General features: G+C 48.2%; 1 protein-coding gene across 2 annotated transcripts in view; it reads right to left on the bottom strand.

The window, feature by feature from the left end:
* DMD (dystrophin) overlaps positions 1 to 15,080 on the bottom strand; it is a 4,652,165-nt gene that overhangs the window by 923,149 nt on the left and 3,713,936 nt on the right. For both annotated transcript variants that reach the window (XM_086934537.1, XM_086934536.1), the window contains one exon: positions 4,876 to 4,954. In XM_086934537.1, coding sequence (XP_086790663.1) covers positions 4,876 to 4,954 — 79 coding nt within the window. The remainder of the gene's footprint in view (positions 1 to 4,875; positions 4,955 to 15,080) is intronic.

Raw genomic sequence — 15,080 nt, 5'->3', positions numbered from 1 at the left:
CAAAGAAAGATCCCAGGGAGGAACCGGGGAACGTACCACAGGCGCAGAAAGAGAAAAGCTACGAAACAAACGGGAAACCAACAAGCCATCCGAAGGCAAAAGAGAATCAGGATCCCGAAATGCCCGGATAGCAGCCCACTGACCCTTCAAAGTGGACAAAGCAAAGTGTTTGTGAAACCCATCCAGAAAAAACTGAAGAATAGAGGAAACTGCACAAGAGGCAGGGGACAGGCCCATGGAAGCACACCAAGAAGAGAAGGAAACCCAGTGCTTAGAATATGAGGAAAGCGTGGACTTCCTACGGGAAGCCTGCATCACAGTGATGAGGTGATCGGGCAAACCCCGGACCCCAAGAGACAGCCGTTCAACCTCCAGACAGCCAAGGTGAGAGGCACCAACAGCGAGGACGACTGGCAACTCAGAGGAGACGGGTAGCGGGGCGGGATCCAGGGAGGGCCCACCGCCAGCCGCAGCAGAAGCGGGAACCAAGAGCGGCGAGGCCAATAAGGCAGAACAGCCACCACCTGAGCCCCCACCCGCTGAACCTTCAGCAAGAAAGCAGGGATCAGAGGAAAGGGGGGAAGGCATAGAGTAACCAAGGAGGCCAGAGGACAGTCAAGGCATCCACACCCCAAGCCCCCACCTCCGGAGACCTGGAGCAGAACAGGGGAAGCAAGGCGTCCTTCAGCGAGGCAAAGAGATCCAGCACCGGAGTCCCGAACCTCAGGCACAGCGACCTGAAAATCCGAGGGGACAGGCACAGGGTGATAGAGGACGGGAACCTCCGACTCAAGGAGTCTGCAACCACGTTGTCCACACCCTTGATGTGTTGAGCAGACAGGGCCACCAGATGACACTCGGCCCAACTCGCAATGGCACAGGCCACCAAGTTCAGGGAAAGGCAGCGGGTACTGCCCTGGTGGTTGATGTAGGCCACAGTCACAGTGTTGTCCGACCTCACCAACACGTTGCATCCCAGAAGATGATCCTTGAAAAGGCGAAGGGCCCTCTCCACCGCCGACAGTTCCCTCCAATTCGAAGACCGGTGCGACTCCGAAGGAAGCCAACATGCCTGGATCGCCCAAGGACCCAGAGTCGCCCCCCAACCGGAGGCGCTGGCATCCGTCGTCAATACCAAAGGGGGCGGAGGATGGAACCACATGCCCCTCGACAGATTGGAAGGATCCAGCCACCATTGGAGAGCAGACACCAACCCTGGGGTCACCGGAACAGGAATCGAGAAGTCCAGGACAGGAAAGGGCACCCAACGCTGAACATGCCACAGCAGAGGCCGAAGATGGACCCTGGCTCAGGGCACCGTGAACACAGTGGCAGACATGTGTCCCTGGACCACCAACCACTGCAGGAGAGGAGCAGACCTCCTGGAAAGCAACGTCCTCAGCAAAGACTGTAGACGCAGAAGCCGGGACTCCGGGAGAAAAACCTTGCCCATCACAGAGTCGAACACAGCCCCAATGAAGGTCCGCCGAGTAGACGGGTCCAGGTGACTTTTCGGCAGATTGACCAGGAAGCCATGTTCCTCGAGCGTACGCATGGTCAATGAAAGGTGGACAGACATGACCTCCGAAGATGGAGCCAGGAGCAGCCAATCCTCCAAGTAAGGAAACACGGACACCCCCAGGAGATGGAGATGGGCCACCAAGGGAGCAGCTACCTTGGTGAACACCCTGGGGGCGGACCGGAGACCGAAAGGAAGGACGCAGAACTGCCAATGACGACCATCCAGGCAGAAGCGAAGGAACTTCTGATCCTCCAACGCCATCGGGACATGCAGGTAGGCATCCTGGAGATCCAGCGACGTGAACACCCAACCCTCCTGGATCAGGGGAATCACCTTCTGCAGCGTCTCCATTTTGAAAGGTATCTTCTGAACAAACAAGTTCAAGGCCCGAAGATTGATGACAACACGGAACCCTCCCGTGATCTTCGGAACCACAAAGACAATTGAATAATTCCCCAGTCCCCATTCCAGGGAGGGAACCGGGACAATCGCCCTCTTGTCGAACAGTGACCCAACCCCCTCCAGCAACGCCCTCCGGCGAGCCGGGTCCGCAGGCAAAGGGGTCACCACCAACCCCGAGGGAGTAGGAGGGGACAGGAACTCCATCCGGTAGCCCCGTGAAAGAACATCCAGCACCCACTGGTCCGATGTCGTCACCAGCCAAGCCTGGAGGAACAGCCGCAGTCTCCCACCAACCGCAGACTGACCCCCAGTGAGAACGGGCACTGGAACGGAATAGTCAGGAGCGAGCAGCCCCCGACCCCCCCTCCGGCTGGGGCTTCTTCTGGAACCTCCGAGGAAAGGACCTGCGAGCCCCCCGCTGGCCCTTAAACGAGGACTGCTGGAACCTGGAAGGCTGGCGAAAGGACCTGGCATTCGAGAAGGACGACCCCTTCTGAGAAGCAGGCTGACGGAACGACAACGAATGCTTCCTCTTCTTGAAGACTTTATGCAGCTTGGTCTCCAGGGCGTCCCCAAAAAGCTGAGTACCCGAGAATGGCAAACTCAAAGCCATAGAACGCTGCGCAGCATCAGTCTTCCATCCTCTCAGCAGCAAGTTCCGACGGGCAGCCACCGAGGAACCACAAGACAACGCAGAAGCCCTGACAGAGTCAAAAGCGATATCCGAAAGGAACTCAGATTGACGTTCCATCGACTCCAGCAACTCAGGAAAACTGATCCCCTCCTGCATAGCAGAGAACAAAGTCTTGAAGTCAGCCAGCAAAGACTGCGCAACATAAGCCCCATAGACCCCCGACGGCAGGGCCAGGTGAGAGCCAGCATAGGACTTCTTAAGAGCAGAGTCAATCTTCTTATCCACGCCATCCTGCAGGATATTATCATCAGCCATGGAGGGCCGACCAACCAGGGAAGCAACCACAGAATCCACCTGCACCGAATCAGGCAGGGCAACCTCCAAATCCGGCAAAGGATACAGTTTAGACATGAATCTGGGCACAGAAATATGGTCCGGGTCCTTGCATTCCTTAAGGAGGACATCCATGACAAACGGGTGCACAGGCATAGAAGAAGACGCAGGCTTCCGAAACTGCGGCAAAATAGTATCCTGGGAGGTACTGGGGACAGGCTCCACAGGGAACCCCATATTCTCCCGCACATGGCAAAGCAGATCAGGCAACAACTCCCTCGAAATGTACTTGCCCTGCAGATCCAATGCCCCCAGAGTAGTCTCATCAGAGGATGCGGCGGAAGAAATGTCTGAATACAGGGGAGCAGCCTCCCCAGAGCGACCACCTGCACCCTTCTTGGAAGCCTTGAGACTGGACAGCGTCTCCAACAGCAGGCGCTTCAGGCGTCTAGAGCCCCTCTGACCAGCACACTGACCAGCAGGCGCAGAATCCCTACTGTCGGAGGAGGAAGAGGAGGAGGAAGAGGACCGAACAGGAGAGACATGTTTCCTCTTCCTGTGGTGTTTCCCCATCACAAGCAACGTCAGTAAACTCAGGAAAACAGCCACACGCAAAACACAGCAACACCAAAGCGTCACAGCACGAACTGAACTCCAGGACAATATATAGGGAAGAAAACACTCACCCCCGCAGCTGCAGCCACTTCAAATTCAAAACGAAGGGGCAGAAAGCAGCCACCAAACAGTGGCCAATGTGTAAATGCAGAAACGACACACCCGCCGAAGCGCGCCGATGACGTCATCAGGACGCGCCCTCCCAGCACTCAGGAGAGCGTCAGGGAACCCGGAGCCCACCCGGGCTCCTGACCATGCCAGACGTAGCAAACGACGAGATACCGGAAGCGTCCCGCCTCCTCACTCGGGCTCCTCACCCGGCCGATGACTTCCGACCTCCGGCATGCAGGAAACACCGTCAACCCGGCGCCCTCCAATCAGGGGCCGATAGGAACGAAGCGGAAGATAGCGCGTCCCGCCCACAACCACCGGCAAGTGAGGGACGCGCGGGCAGCCGCCTGCCCCTCCCAGTAGCGACCAGCCCAGGATCCAGAAAGTGAAGGCGAAGCGTGGGCAGCCGCCAGCCCCTCCCAGCAGCGACCAGCCCTGGATCCAGAAAGTGAAGGCGAAGAAAGGAAATCCACGGGGACCGGAGAAGCCCCGCAACCCAGGGTCCCCGTATGGAGGAAAGCACAGGAAGCCCAGCAGCCCGGCTTTGCAAAGGTCCCACATCGGTCCATGAGCACCCCCAAGGCCCCGCCAAGGAAGATACCACAGGACTCCTGATGCAGGTAAGTGCCCAGCACTCACCCCAGCGTAACCCATCAGCATTCCGACTGACAGGAAACAAAACAGGATTTGCTTCTGGTGGTGAGGTGTAATATAGCACCTGACAGGAGGGTGGGTGGAGTCTAAAAAGCGTTTCCTGTTTTGTTTCCTGTCGGGTGGAATACCTCATGTGTTATGACTGGGTCGAGGACGAGGGACGTAGAGGTAATGACTTCTCCTCGTGTCTATGTTACCTGTGAAAAAGTAACAACACTGTTCAATAAATCTGCTTAAACTATATATTACTAAATGAACACTTAATGTTTGGAGTGCCTGGTGCATCTTGTATAAAACGAGTTCTATTTGCTTTGCTAATGTTTGTTCCATGGTGCCAATGTAAAGAGTAATTTCACGCTGATGTTAGATTTTCATCTATGCTCACAACCAGCCCTCTGAATCTTGTATCGCTGTTTAAAAATAACAACAAAAAGCCCTAAAAGAAAACTAGTTTTCCGTATAAATGAAACTGGGGTTACTTGACAGCCTCTTTATGCCAGCTGAGCGCAGAGCTGCGCTTTGCTCTCACATCTTTTCCTGCAATTAAACGAGGAAGAGTAGCTGTGGCATTCATGTTAGGCAATGAAAGGTAAAACGTGCTTACTCGATAGGAAGTGCTGTGATGTTGGGCCAAAATCCCTGTGGGCCTCGTGCAACTGTCGGATGCGTTCATCAATGGACACCTGGGGAGAGAAAGGAAAAGCGTGTGAGTCTCGCGCCACAGAGAAGATGAGCAGCGGCAGGGAGGGGAGGGAGGCGTTGTTTCATCTTGTGCTGAGCCTGGCCCCGAAGGAGCACAGCGCGCATTAAAGCATCAACGGTTACTTTCTCCATGCAAGTGCCCCAGTGCCTCATTAACCCATCATATCAAAAATAAAAAAAGGACAGCGCACATTGCAGAATTGTTTGTTTCCGAGACAACTACACTTTGAACGGTTTCCTGTCACTCTTTTGTTACCTGTGCCGGCAGCGCTGTGAAAGGGAACTGCAAAGCGGCGTGTGACTTGCCATAAGCCCTTTCAGAATGGAGATTTCAAACTGTGTGGTAATTTTAATTCCCTTTCTGCATAGAGAGAAAGTGCTGGCATCCAGCGGGCTCTATCTCCCGCAACCCAGCTCAGTCTTTGTCACATAATGCAGCTTAAACTCCCCTCTGGCAGCCTTCAAGCCATGATGATGCTATCTTTGAAAATAATACCACGCGCTGCTTCTTGCTATGCTGGTATAATTACACTAATTCAGAGCCAGGGATTGGAAATCTCATGATCTCTCCAGCCCACTCCATTCCAGCTCCAGGACAAAGCCAGTGTGAGGATTTTAAACAGAGAGAATGCGGTCTGCTGCCTGCAATTGCCTCTGCGACAAGATGTCTTTAACAGAATACGAATGAAGCATAACTATGATACACTTAAGAGAAACACTACATATGCTTGTGAGCCCACAGATGAATGCGTGAATCACATTGATAATTAAAGTGAATATGCTAGTGATGGATACAGTATCAAACCAGCAGTCAAGAGAGCGGAGAACATCCTGAAGACATGGGAGATGACTGTCAGACTCTATCAAAGGCTGTGTATGTTAGAGGTGACAGATGCCTGCTGCAGCTGGTGAGCATAAATTATATGATGCTCACTCAGAGGCAAAAGATAGAAGCAACATATTTCACTGGGTAGTTCTAACCCAACTTCCGAATGAGTAAATGATGCATTAATTGTTGTACATTACGTGTCATAGGTGACATTTCCGCCTCTAAGCGGCAGTGCTTGTCATCCTATGGTGATCTAGGAAACTGCCACAATCCGCTCCCTGCACTCTCGTGCCCACCACCAGAGGAGTGCATAGTGTCACTTTCCTGTGGTCTAATAAGCTTTCAGATACTCCCCTGCATACATATCATGACTTCCATCCATTTGGTCACTATCCATTACCAATGGTATACACCTGTTACAACGCATCTTTTACAACTACCTACTATTACAACGCATCTTTTACAACGCATACCATTACAACGCATTGCGCTGGGGGGCGCTCTAGGATAGGGAATAAGTATAATTTACTATCCAACACCTTCCCTAGTGTCCACGGGGACTGGAGTTAGAATAGTAAATTATACTTACCACTATCCAGCACCTCAAAGCGCTATGCGTTGTAATGGTATGCGTTGTAATGGTCGCGTTGTAATAGTAGGTAGTTGTAACGGTATGCGTTGTAACATGGTACATCCATTACCAATCCATACCGGGTTTAGTGAAAGCCAGTCTGCTCAAGCTTGAAGCCAGACTGCAAATGTTTGACACTCTGTTACTTAGAATTCCCTGCTCATTGCTTTGTCTTCACCCCTGCAGGTCAAGGATGGGTGGAGGAATTCAGCTCACCTGTGGCTGGCTGCTGCTAGCCTGCTCACACCTGATGCATGCGATTACTCTTTTAAGCCCCAGATCCCTTCAGGCCAAGGCTGGTCATTGTAGATGTGTACTGGTGACACTGACCCTTGTTTCCAGTGTTTCCTGAGCTTTTCACACTTTGCCTGCTAAGGGGACTTCCCCTCCTGTGCTGCTTTCTGAGCTTTCCCATTGTTCATGACATGGTCAACTCGTCATAAGCACAGCTCCACTGTGCCTCATGACGAGCTGACCTTGTCATGAGCATGGAAGAGGTTAATATCCTTGTTTCCAGTGTTTTCCTGAGCTTCTGATATCTTTGTTCCCTGAGCCTTAGCATTCATATTTCTTGAACTAGTACTGCCTGCCTGCAGTGCTACCTTGACTCCTGAGCCATGTAATTCCTTGTTCCTGACCTGCAGCAGTTTCCCTTGTTCTTAAACTAGCACTTCCTGCAGTGCTACCTTGACTCTGGAGCTTTTGTTCAATTCTACTTCCTTTTCCAGCACTGCCTTCAGTGTTACTTTGTATTCTTGATTCCTGAACCAGCACTCTGCTAGTGTACCCTTGTAGCCTCCCCTTTTGTATATCCTTTTCCACTCCCTGCCTTTCGTCCCATTTTCTTGGTTCCAGTTCCTAGTTTGCTGTCTTTCTCTTCTACTGTCTTGCCTTTATTACCTTGTATATGTGTTACTTGCTTTCTGCTAAGTGTGCCATGTGATTTCTTCCTTTCCTGTTAAGCACTAGCTAGCTTCTTGTGTATTATGCTTGTGTTTAATTCTTCCCCCTTGCCTTGCGGGCTCCTGTTTGATTGTCAGGATCCGTGGGCACAGCTGACTACCTAGGTGGTGTTTCTTGTTCACTGTGAGAATTGTCTTTGAGTTAAATATATAACATAACTAGAGGTATCAGCTCCACAGACCCTGCCTTTGCATGCATGTCCTGTATGTGGGTATTTGTAGTCAGTATCTGAAACAGAAATTGTGGGTGGGGAACTTAGTGAGCTTCAGTATTACTGTGTGGAGCTCCTGAGTGCTTTACCCCACATTCCCTTTATTGTTAATGTTGTTTTATATAAAAGTGTATTACACATCCGTCCTCGGTGTAGTGATTCTGAATGCTGAACCGCCTCATGAGTGCCTGTCCTTTCTGAGTCTTAGCCATCTTGTTCCTTCGTGCAGGCTTCTCCTTTGGATCCCTTTTCTCCTCTGACTTCCTGTGTTATCCTGGGCAGTGCTGTACTCCCTTTTTTCTGCTTCATTTTCTACCCAGTCACCAGTCTTTGCCCAAGTCCCTGACTGTATCCCAGACGGTCCCTGACAGAAAAAAAATGTAAATTGAACATGGACTGTCCTTCGGCTTACATGTTGGCAATCAAATTGTTTCCTTGAGCCTATTCTAGATGCCGTCTCCTTCATCCAAACATATTAAGCACTCTAAACGACCACTCACAAAAGATGCTCAGCCCCATTGGCCTAACTACCTCATTGTATATCAGGAACATGTGAGTGACCTGGAGAGCTTGTGTGAGCATTGATCTTGAAACGTGTGTTTGAACTCATGATTATAAGATGTTGTTCTTCTCGCTTCTGTGCTCAAGTACTGGTTTGGATTGAATGTTGATTGTATTTTTGGGAAGGTATTACTGTGGTGGGACTGTTGCCAAAGCCTGCCTACCCCTTGCCATGATTTACTTCGCTTGTTTGATGCCAGCTGGGGCTTTTCCGTATAATGCTAGTGCCAATTTGTATTTATTGTCAGCCATGTTAACACATCTGGATGAAAAAACAAACCTTTAGTGTCCCAATTTTGTTTAAAAGATCGATAAAAATAAGAAAAGAAATAAAAGCTAAAACCGTCTGGAACAGAAAGGCAAATGTGCAAAGGGTATAAGAATATACAAAAAGATACAGAAATAAAAAGGGTTACTTACATACACTGAAGATCTTTGCAGAAAAACTATGTGCCTGATATAGACTTTGGTGGATGGAGGTTGTATCGTTGCCATGACAGATTACTTTACTCCTTCTATGACAAGGGTAATCCGCCCACTAACTTTAGAGATGTCCAAAGACCCAGTGGGCATTTCTTGTATTTCTAGGAATCACATCAGTCCCTGTCAATGCAGTGGAATTTTAACGGAAGGCTCCGTCAACAAGATGGGGCCATCAGGCAAACTTTAATTGTTTTTTTATTTATCAAAACCAAAATCCCAAAGTGGGATTTAATTTTTGAAAAGTAAAAAAAAAACAGTGTCCTCCTCACAATGGGAGTTTTCCCTCATGGCATGGGGGTCATTTTGCAGTTTTCACTGCTCCTTACTGCCAGGTTTTATCTGGCGGTGTCTGTAAGTGAAAACTTACCATTTGCTCATCCACTCTAAATAGAATAGGCAGAGAAACGGCAAAACCTCTGAAGGCCCTTATTCTGCCAGGCTGTTGGAGGTATACTTCAACGACGGAGCCAGAGTAGTCTCCTCCGGTTTTGATTTTGATTTTGATTCACCTGAGTCAAAATGAGGAAGAAGAACCTACAGTTTTGCAGAGAGTGTACTCCGTCACCTTTGCAATGCAGTGCCCTCCCCACCAAACTCTAAATTGGGTGCTGTGTTGTTTGCTCACAAAAAACACTTCTTGCAATGCTGTGCTTACATCAATTTGCTAAAACCCTTTGTTCAAAGGTACATCGTACTGTTCTCCTAAGTACAGAGTCTTCTCTTGGTCTAAAGCCATTTGAGAATATAAGTGAGAGGCTCATCTAAACTCAACCTCTAGATTAAATGTGCCTCATACATTCTACTTCAGCTCCTCCCACAACCCTGAGAACTGAATCACTCATCCAAAGCTCATCTGGACACAATTTAGCTCCCAGTCTGGTGTTCAACCTTGCCTGAATCATAGGAACCTGATAGGCAACTATAACCCCAGATAGCATTCTTGTGAGCCACTGAGAGACAAAATTGTAGTAACTATTCAACAGTTTGCTTTACAGTGATTCTAAATCATTTCTCCTTGCCTATCATATAATATTTTTCTTCATGATTAGTTTACAGCATATTTTTGAATGTGTGTCACACATTTCAAGCTCCCACCTGACCGTATCAGCTATAAATTAGGCCTCCCTTCCACATTAATTGGTACATGCTAGCGAATGCCTTGTAATATATATTTTGCCATACTTACTCTCCGTGATCATTCAAGAAGTAAATCTTCCAATGCATTTTTTCAAGTTTCCCCTTGCTTTTAATTATACATTTTCACTTTCCAGAATGGCTTCCTTGTAACAGATGACCATTTTCATAATTAATACAAGCCTAATCGCATGCTATCCGAAACACTTTAGCAAGATAATAGAGGTTAACATATGGGTGGGCAAATGGATCAGGTATATGTATAAGGAGTGTGTACACGTAACTGTGAGGGCGCCAGAGAGCAAACCCATCGTTTCCTGCGTCACGTCGGCGTTCTGTAGCTGCGGCGGTTGGTGAGGAGTGGTGCGGCTTTTGACTTTCGGCTTTCGGGCCGCGGACTGAGCGACCGCGACCACGACTACGACCGCGACCACACCGAGGATCAAGGACCACCGTAGGAGACCTTAGGAGAGTCAACCCCTGTGCCGCGAACCCTGCCGCAAGCCCACGAACCAGAGGCAAAGCCCGGACCGGATCGGGGGACTCAGCGGGTAAGGAGACACAGGGTGGGAAAGGCAGGTAGGCGGAATACCAGGAAAAGAGAGCGGGCAGGCGGGCGGTGTGAGCGCTGCGGTAGCGCTGTGAAAACAATGCCGCTCCGCCGCCCCTGCTGCGCCGGTACCATAACTCTTGTTGCAAGCCCCGTGAGCCCTGAGGTAAAACCCGGACAAAGCCCGGGCCGGACGGACAGAGCACTTAGCCACAGGGTGGGCGGACAGAATGGAAAAGCGAGCGAGCAGGCGGGTGGTGTGAGCGCTGTGGTAGCGCTGCAAAAACAACGCCGCCCTGCCGCCTAGCCGCCCCTGCCACCGTCACTGCCACTCTTGTCCCTCTAACGACAACGGCAACAGAGGCATCACAGCAGCGCATTGAGGAGCCCTGCGCAGGACGAATCAAAGAATAAAAACAACAATATAAAATAACTGGCAACAAATTTTAAAACTCTTAAAATTTTTCTAAAACTTGCCATTTCTGTCTACTAAACGACGACAGACGACAGAGGGGGGGCAGCTCGCAGAGGAGTGAGGGAAGGAGGAGAGGAGGGGGAGTGTGCGCTGTGCACTGAGCACCGAGCGCTGTATGACAGCTACAACAGCGCCTCCTTCACCGCACCCACCGCATCCACCCTCCCACCCAACCACCCGCCAACAACACATCATCACGTCAAGGAAGAGGGAGAGACCCCCAAGTACCGAGGGGTCACGTAGGGGCCAAACCAACGTCAACGTTAGGGTAGCTTTGGGCAGCAACAATTCCCGTCGCATCACAGAAGCTCTGACGGAGGATGAGCCACAGCCCAGAGTAGTAGTCTGAGCATTTAAGAGCACATCTAATCTCTCACAAAGTTGACTCCGACGAAAACGGACAAAGAGGAGCAAGGAACCGAGACCAGGAACTAGCCAAGCACGCTTAAGCGGTTGGGCGGGCAGGTGTGAGCGCTGGAAGAGCGCTGTGATAACAACACCGCCGCTGCATCAGTTCTCTTCAAATACACAGCCGACAAGGGGGAGGCAAGGACTCCAATACCAAGAACCAAGTCTGCAACAGTCGGTCCGACAGGTGAGGACCGCGATAGTTAGGACACAAAATGAGATCCGGTACTAAAAGGCAAACTAAACCCAGCAAAAAGCAAAAAAAACTAACGTGAAATCAATCCCTAAAGAGTCCTTAACTTCGCCATTAGACGAAGAGAATGAGAGAACAATGGAGAGGCAAGACCCGGGAAAGTCGGTGACGATACCGGGAAAGTTGGTGGCAATACCGGAGAACCCTTGTTCAGCGACACGTAATCAAGGACAGCAAAAAATTAACACATTTTTCTTCTTGAAAGACCCTGTTTCAGCGATTTTCTCCGCCACAGCAGAGTCGCAAAATCTCCCGAGACCAATACTTCCAGAGACAACTAAATCGTTCACAGCATTAAGGGTTTCAAACAAGGAAAGAGCGTTAAAAAATCAAAGTACACAGGAAAACTTACAAGGCAATCTCGAAAACATAGGGAAAATCAACATCATGAAAAAACAGACAGAAACAGTCCAGGTCCAAGTACACAACGCTTTCAGTCCTTCTGAGAAAATGGACTTCAATCAAGAAGGCGACAATAAACTCACAACTTGCTCACATGTTCAAGAAACAAAGGCCCAAAAGAACTCTAAAACTTATCTGTCATCAACACAAGACCTAGAATCGCTAGAAAATCTCTTTGCCAAATCAAGTCTACAAAACACAAGTCATAAAGAATACACCAATAACAAGAAACCAGCAGAAGGAGCGGACACGGGAGGAACACCAAGCCAGAAACTCGACCGGGAGATAGAGTCTGAAAAGCCTGCTTCAATTAAACATACACCAAAGCCGATTAATTCAATTAAGAAAAAAACAAAAAGATCACTAGACTTCGAACAATCGACAACCGTATCTCCCTCTACAAAGGGGCGCACACGCGAGCAGAAGGCCTCCACACCACGAAACATAAAAGACCACAACAGTAGCCGAATAATTTTGATTGACGACACCAGCACTGCCAGTAACGAAGCAATAAACCAAGTCCAGACGGACCACATTCTAATCTCATCGACAAGCAGGATCGAACAGCCTAGCGCGATTTTAGGAAACAGAGCCGATCCTCAATACAATCAAAATTGGGGGAAATCCCTAATTAGTACATTGGACCAGGCAATAAAGGCACTAAACTTCCAATCGGACAAAATGGAAGTACAAATAGACCTGATAAACATCATCGCCAAGCACATTTCCAAAATAAGCTCTAAAGTCGATACAATATTAACCTCACTACCCAAGAAGGAAAACGGGGTTACCATCGTAAACAAAAGTAGAAATCGTACAAACTCAGGAAACGGACCCCAAACAAAAAATCATACAAAATCCAGTCGCTGTAACTGTGGCAGTATATTTGAAAAACTGGCCACCCTCCCAGAGATTCTAACTGACATCCTGGGTGCAGTCAAATCTACCGGCAAACTAAACAGAAACCGGGAACAAACGAACGCGACACATAAGGAAAGAACTCCAAATGGTCAATCCGGAAAACAAACCCAGGACCAACCCCTCAACAGGGCAGAGAAGAAAATAGTTAATGGTCAAGACAAAGGGTTGTTGGAAAGCCAAGAAGAGCAAATTAATGAAGGCTCGCCAACCCTTTTGACCGAACACCAGGACAAATTAACAAAACGTCAACGAAAAAGAGCAAGGAAGGCTCGGCCAAAACAAAACAAAAAACCCATCGGTGTCCCGGACCACATCTTTCCAATGTTCAGAAAGATCCTGATGAACAAAAAGACAGGCGCAAAATCCCAGACAGTACTCAGGATCAACAAAACCCGGAAAGGGTAAGCTTTTCCTTTGAGAACTCTGTAAAGATGGAAGAAACACAAAAACCAGAACGAAAAACCCCTAATGGGCCAACAAGATCCAAACAATCAACCGAAGACAAAATCAAACCCAGACGTAATATCAAGGAATCTCCTCGAATAAGATCTTACGCTGACTACGGCCCAAATGCCGGGGTCAAAGATAAGGTCATCCATACCATCACTGGCAACTTACACCCCATTTTTTCCACATCCGAAACAAAAGAGGAGGTCGAAACAAGTAAACCGGACAAAAAGCATCAGACCAAAAATGTAAGCATGGCCGTAAGAGAACAAAAAACTTCACAACACGATCATGGCCTGAGAGCTTTAAAGATTACGACTAATGTAACAGGCAGGAGTGTCATAACAAAACAAGATCTCCGCACACCTGTGGAACCAGCTCAATGTACAGGAATTAGATTTATGAAGCAAACAGAAACCAGTAGGGAGACACTAATCGTCCACGAAACAGAAAGTGATTCTAAATTAGGGACTTCAAGTAAAAAAAACATCACAAAATCTACAACCGGACAACTTGAGATCAACATCGGAGGAAATCGAACCAGTAGTAACATTTATGCCAGAATTTGAAACAAAGGGAAAACATGATATCCTCAACAGAGGAAACATCTTAAAATTGTTTAAGGAAATTCCAGCCCTTAAGGGAATTGTTTCCCAAGACATGGAAGCAGTAGAGTTCCAGCAAAATAGAGCAAGGCCAGGAACAGAAAACCCAGTTACCACTTGGAAATCGAAAGAGTTAGCAGCACAAATCTACACACACAAAGAAACATTTGAGAACTGGGGAATTAAAATACTTCAACACAAGCAACCGAAATACCCTTATCCTCTACATAACAGCTCGGATTACCAAAAGGACAAGGAGCCCCAAAGGCCCCAAACGAAATCATGTTTACAAGCAGCCAGAGCAACCTCCCCAGAAAAAGGAACAGATACAAAAACCAGATTGAAAAATCAGACACTTACTTACCGGCACCAAGGTGGTAACCAAGACTGGTCTTGGATCCCAACCGTACTAAGCGAAAAGGGCTCCTAGAACTGACAAAACAACCACACTCAGAAAACAAGTAACTGGCAGACAAAATGACAAAACAACAGGAGACCAAATCAAACTATGCTCTTGGAACGTGCATGGTTTCAATTCCATGGAGCAGGATCATGAAACTCTAGCATTTTTTGACAAGTCAGACATAATACTTTTACAAGAAACATGGAACTTATCACAACTAGGAATTCCAGGCTTCACGGACCATCACATACTAGCAGAAAAAGATGCAAAATATGGTCATCCCCGGGGAGGTTTATCAATCCTTATCTCTCAGAAATATAACTGGACCCAGGAAACAATGGATGTTGGACTAAACTGGGTTCAAGCCATAAAAATCACAATACAGCCCCGGCAACAACTGCTAATACTAAACACTTACATACATCCAGATCAGAAAACAAAAAAGAAAAAATGGAAACACTGTTAACCCTTATCAAAACCTTACAAAAAACTAACAAACAATGCTCCATGATAATCTCAGGAGACTTCAATCAAAATGTACTTAACACCAAAACGACTAGAACGAACAGAGACAAAAGGGCAGCAGTAGCGGCCACTCAAATTAATCAGAGGAAAATAGAAAAAATGGGCATATTAATATTAAAAAGCAAAAGAAAGGAAGGCCTGACACAACCGTGCACCACCTATGTGAGCGGCAATGTTAAATCAGCACTGGACTTCACACTAGTAACAACGAACCTGAAAAACTCAATCGTGGAATACACAATAGTCCAGCGCCTGGAAAGTGATCATTACCCGCAAATTCTCAGGTTGGATATCATTGCACCCAGA

The sequence above is a fragment of the Lissotriton vulgaris genome, chromosome 8 (assembly GCF_964263255.1).
Source record: "Lissotriton vulgaris chromosome 8, aLisVul1.2, whole genome shotgun sequence".
Lineage (NCBI taxonomy): Eukaryota > Metazoa > Chordata > Amphibia > Caudata > Salamandridae > Lissotriton > Lissotriton vulgaris.
Note: the sequence above shows the minus strand (reverse complement) of the source record. Positions and strands in the feature narration are given on the sequence as shown.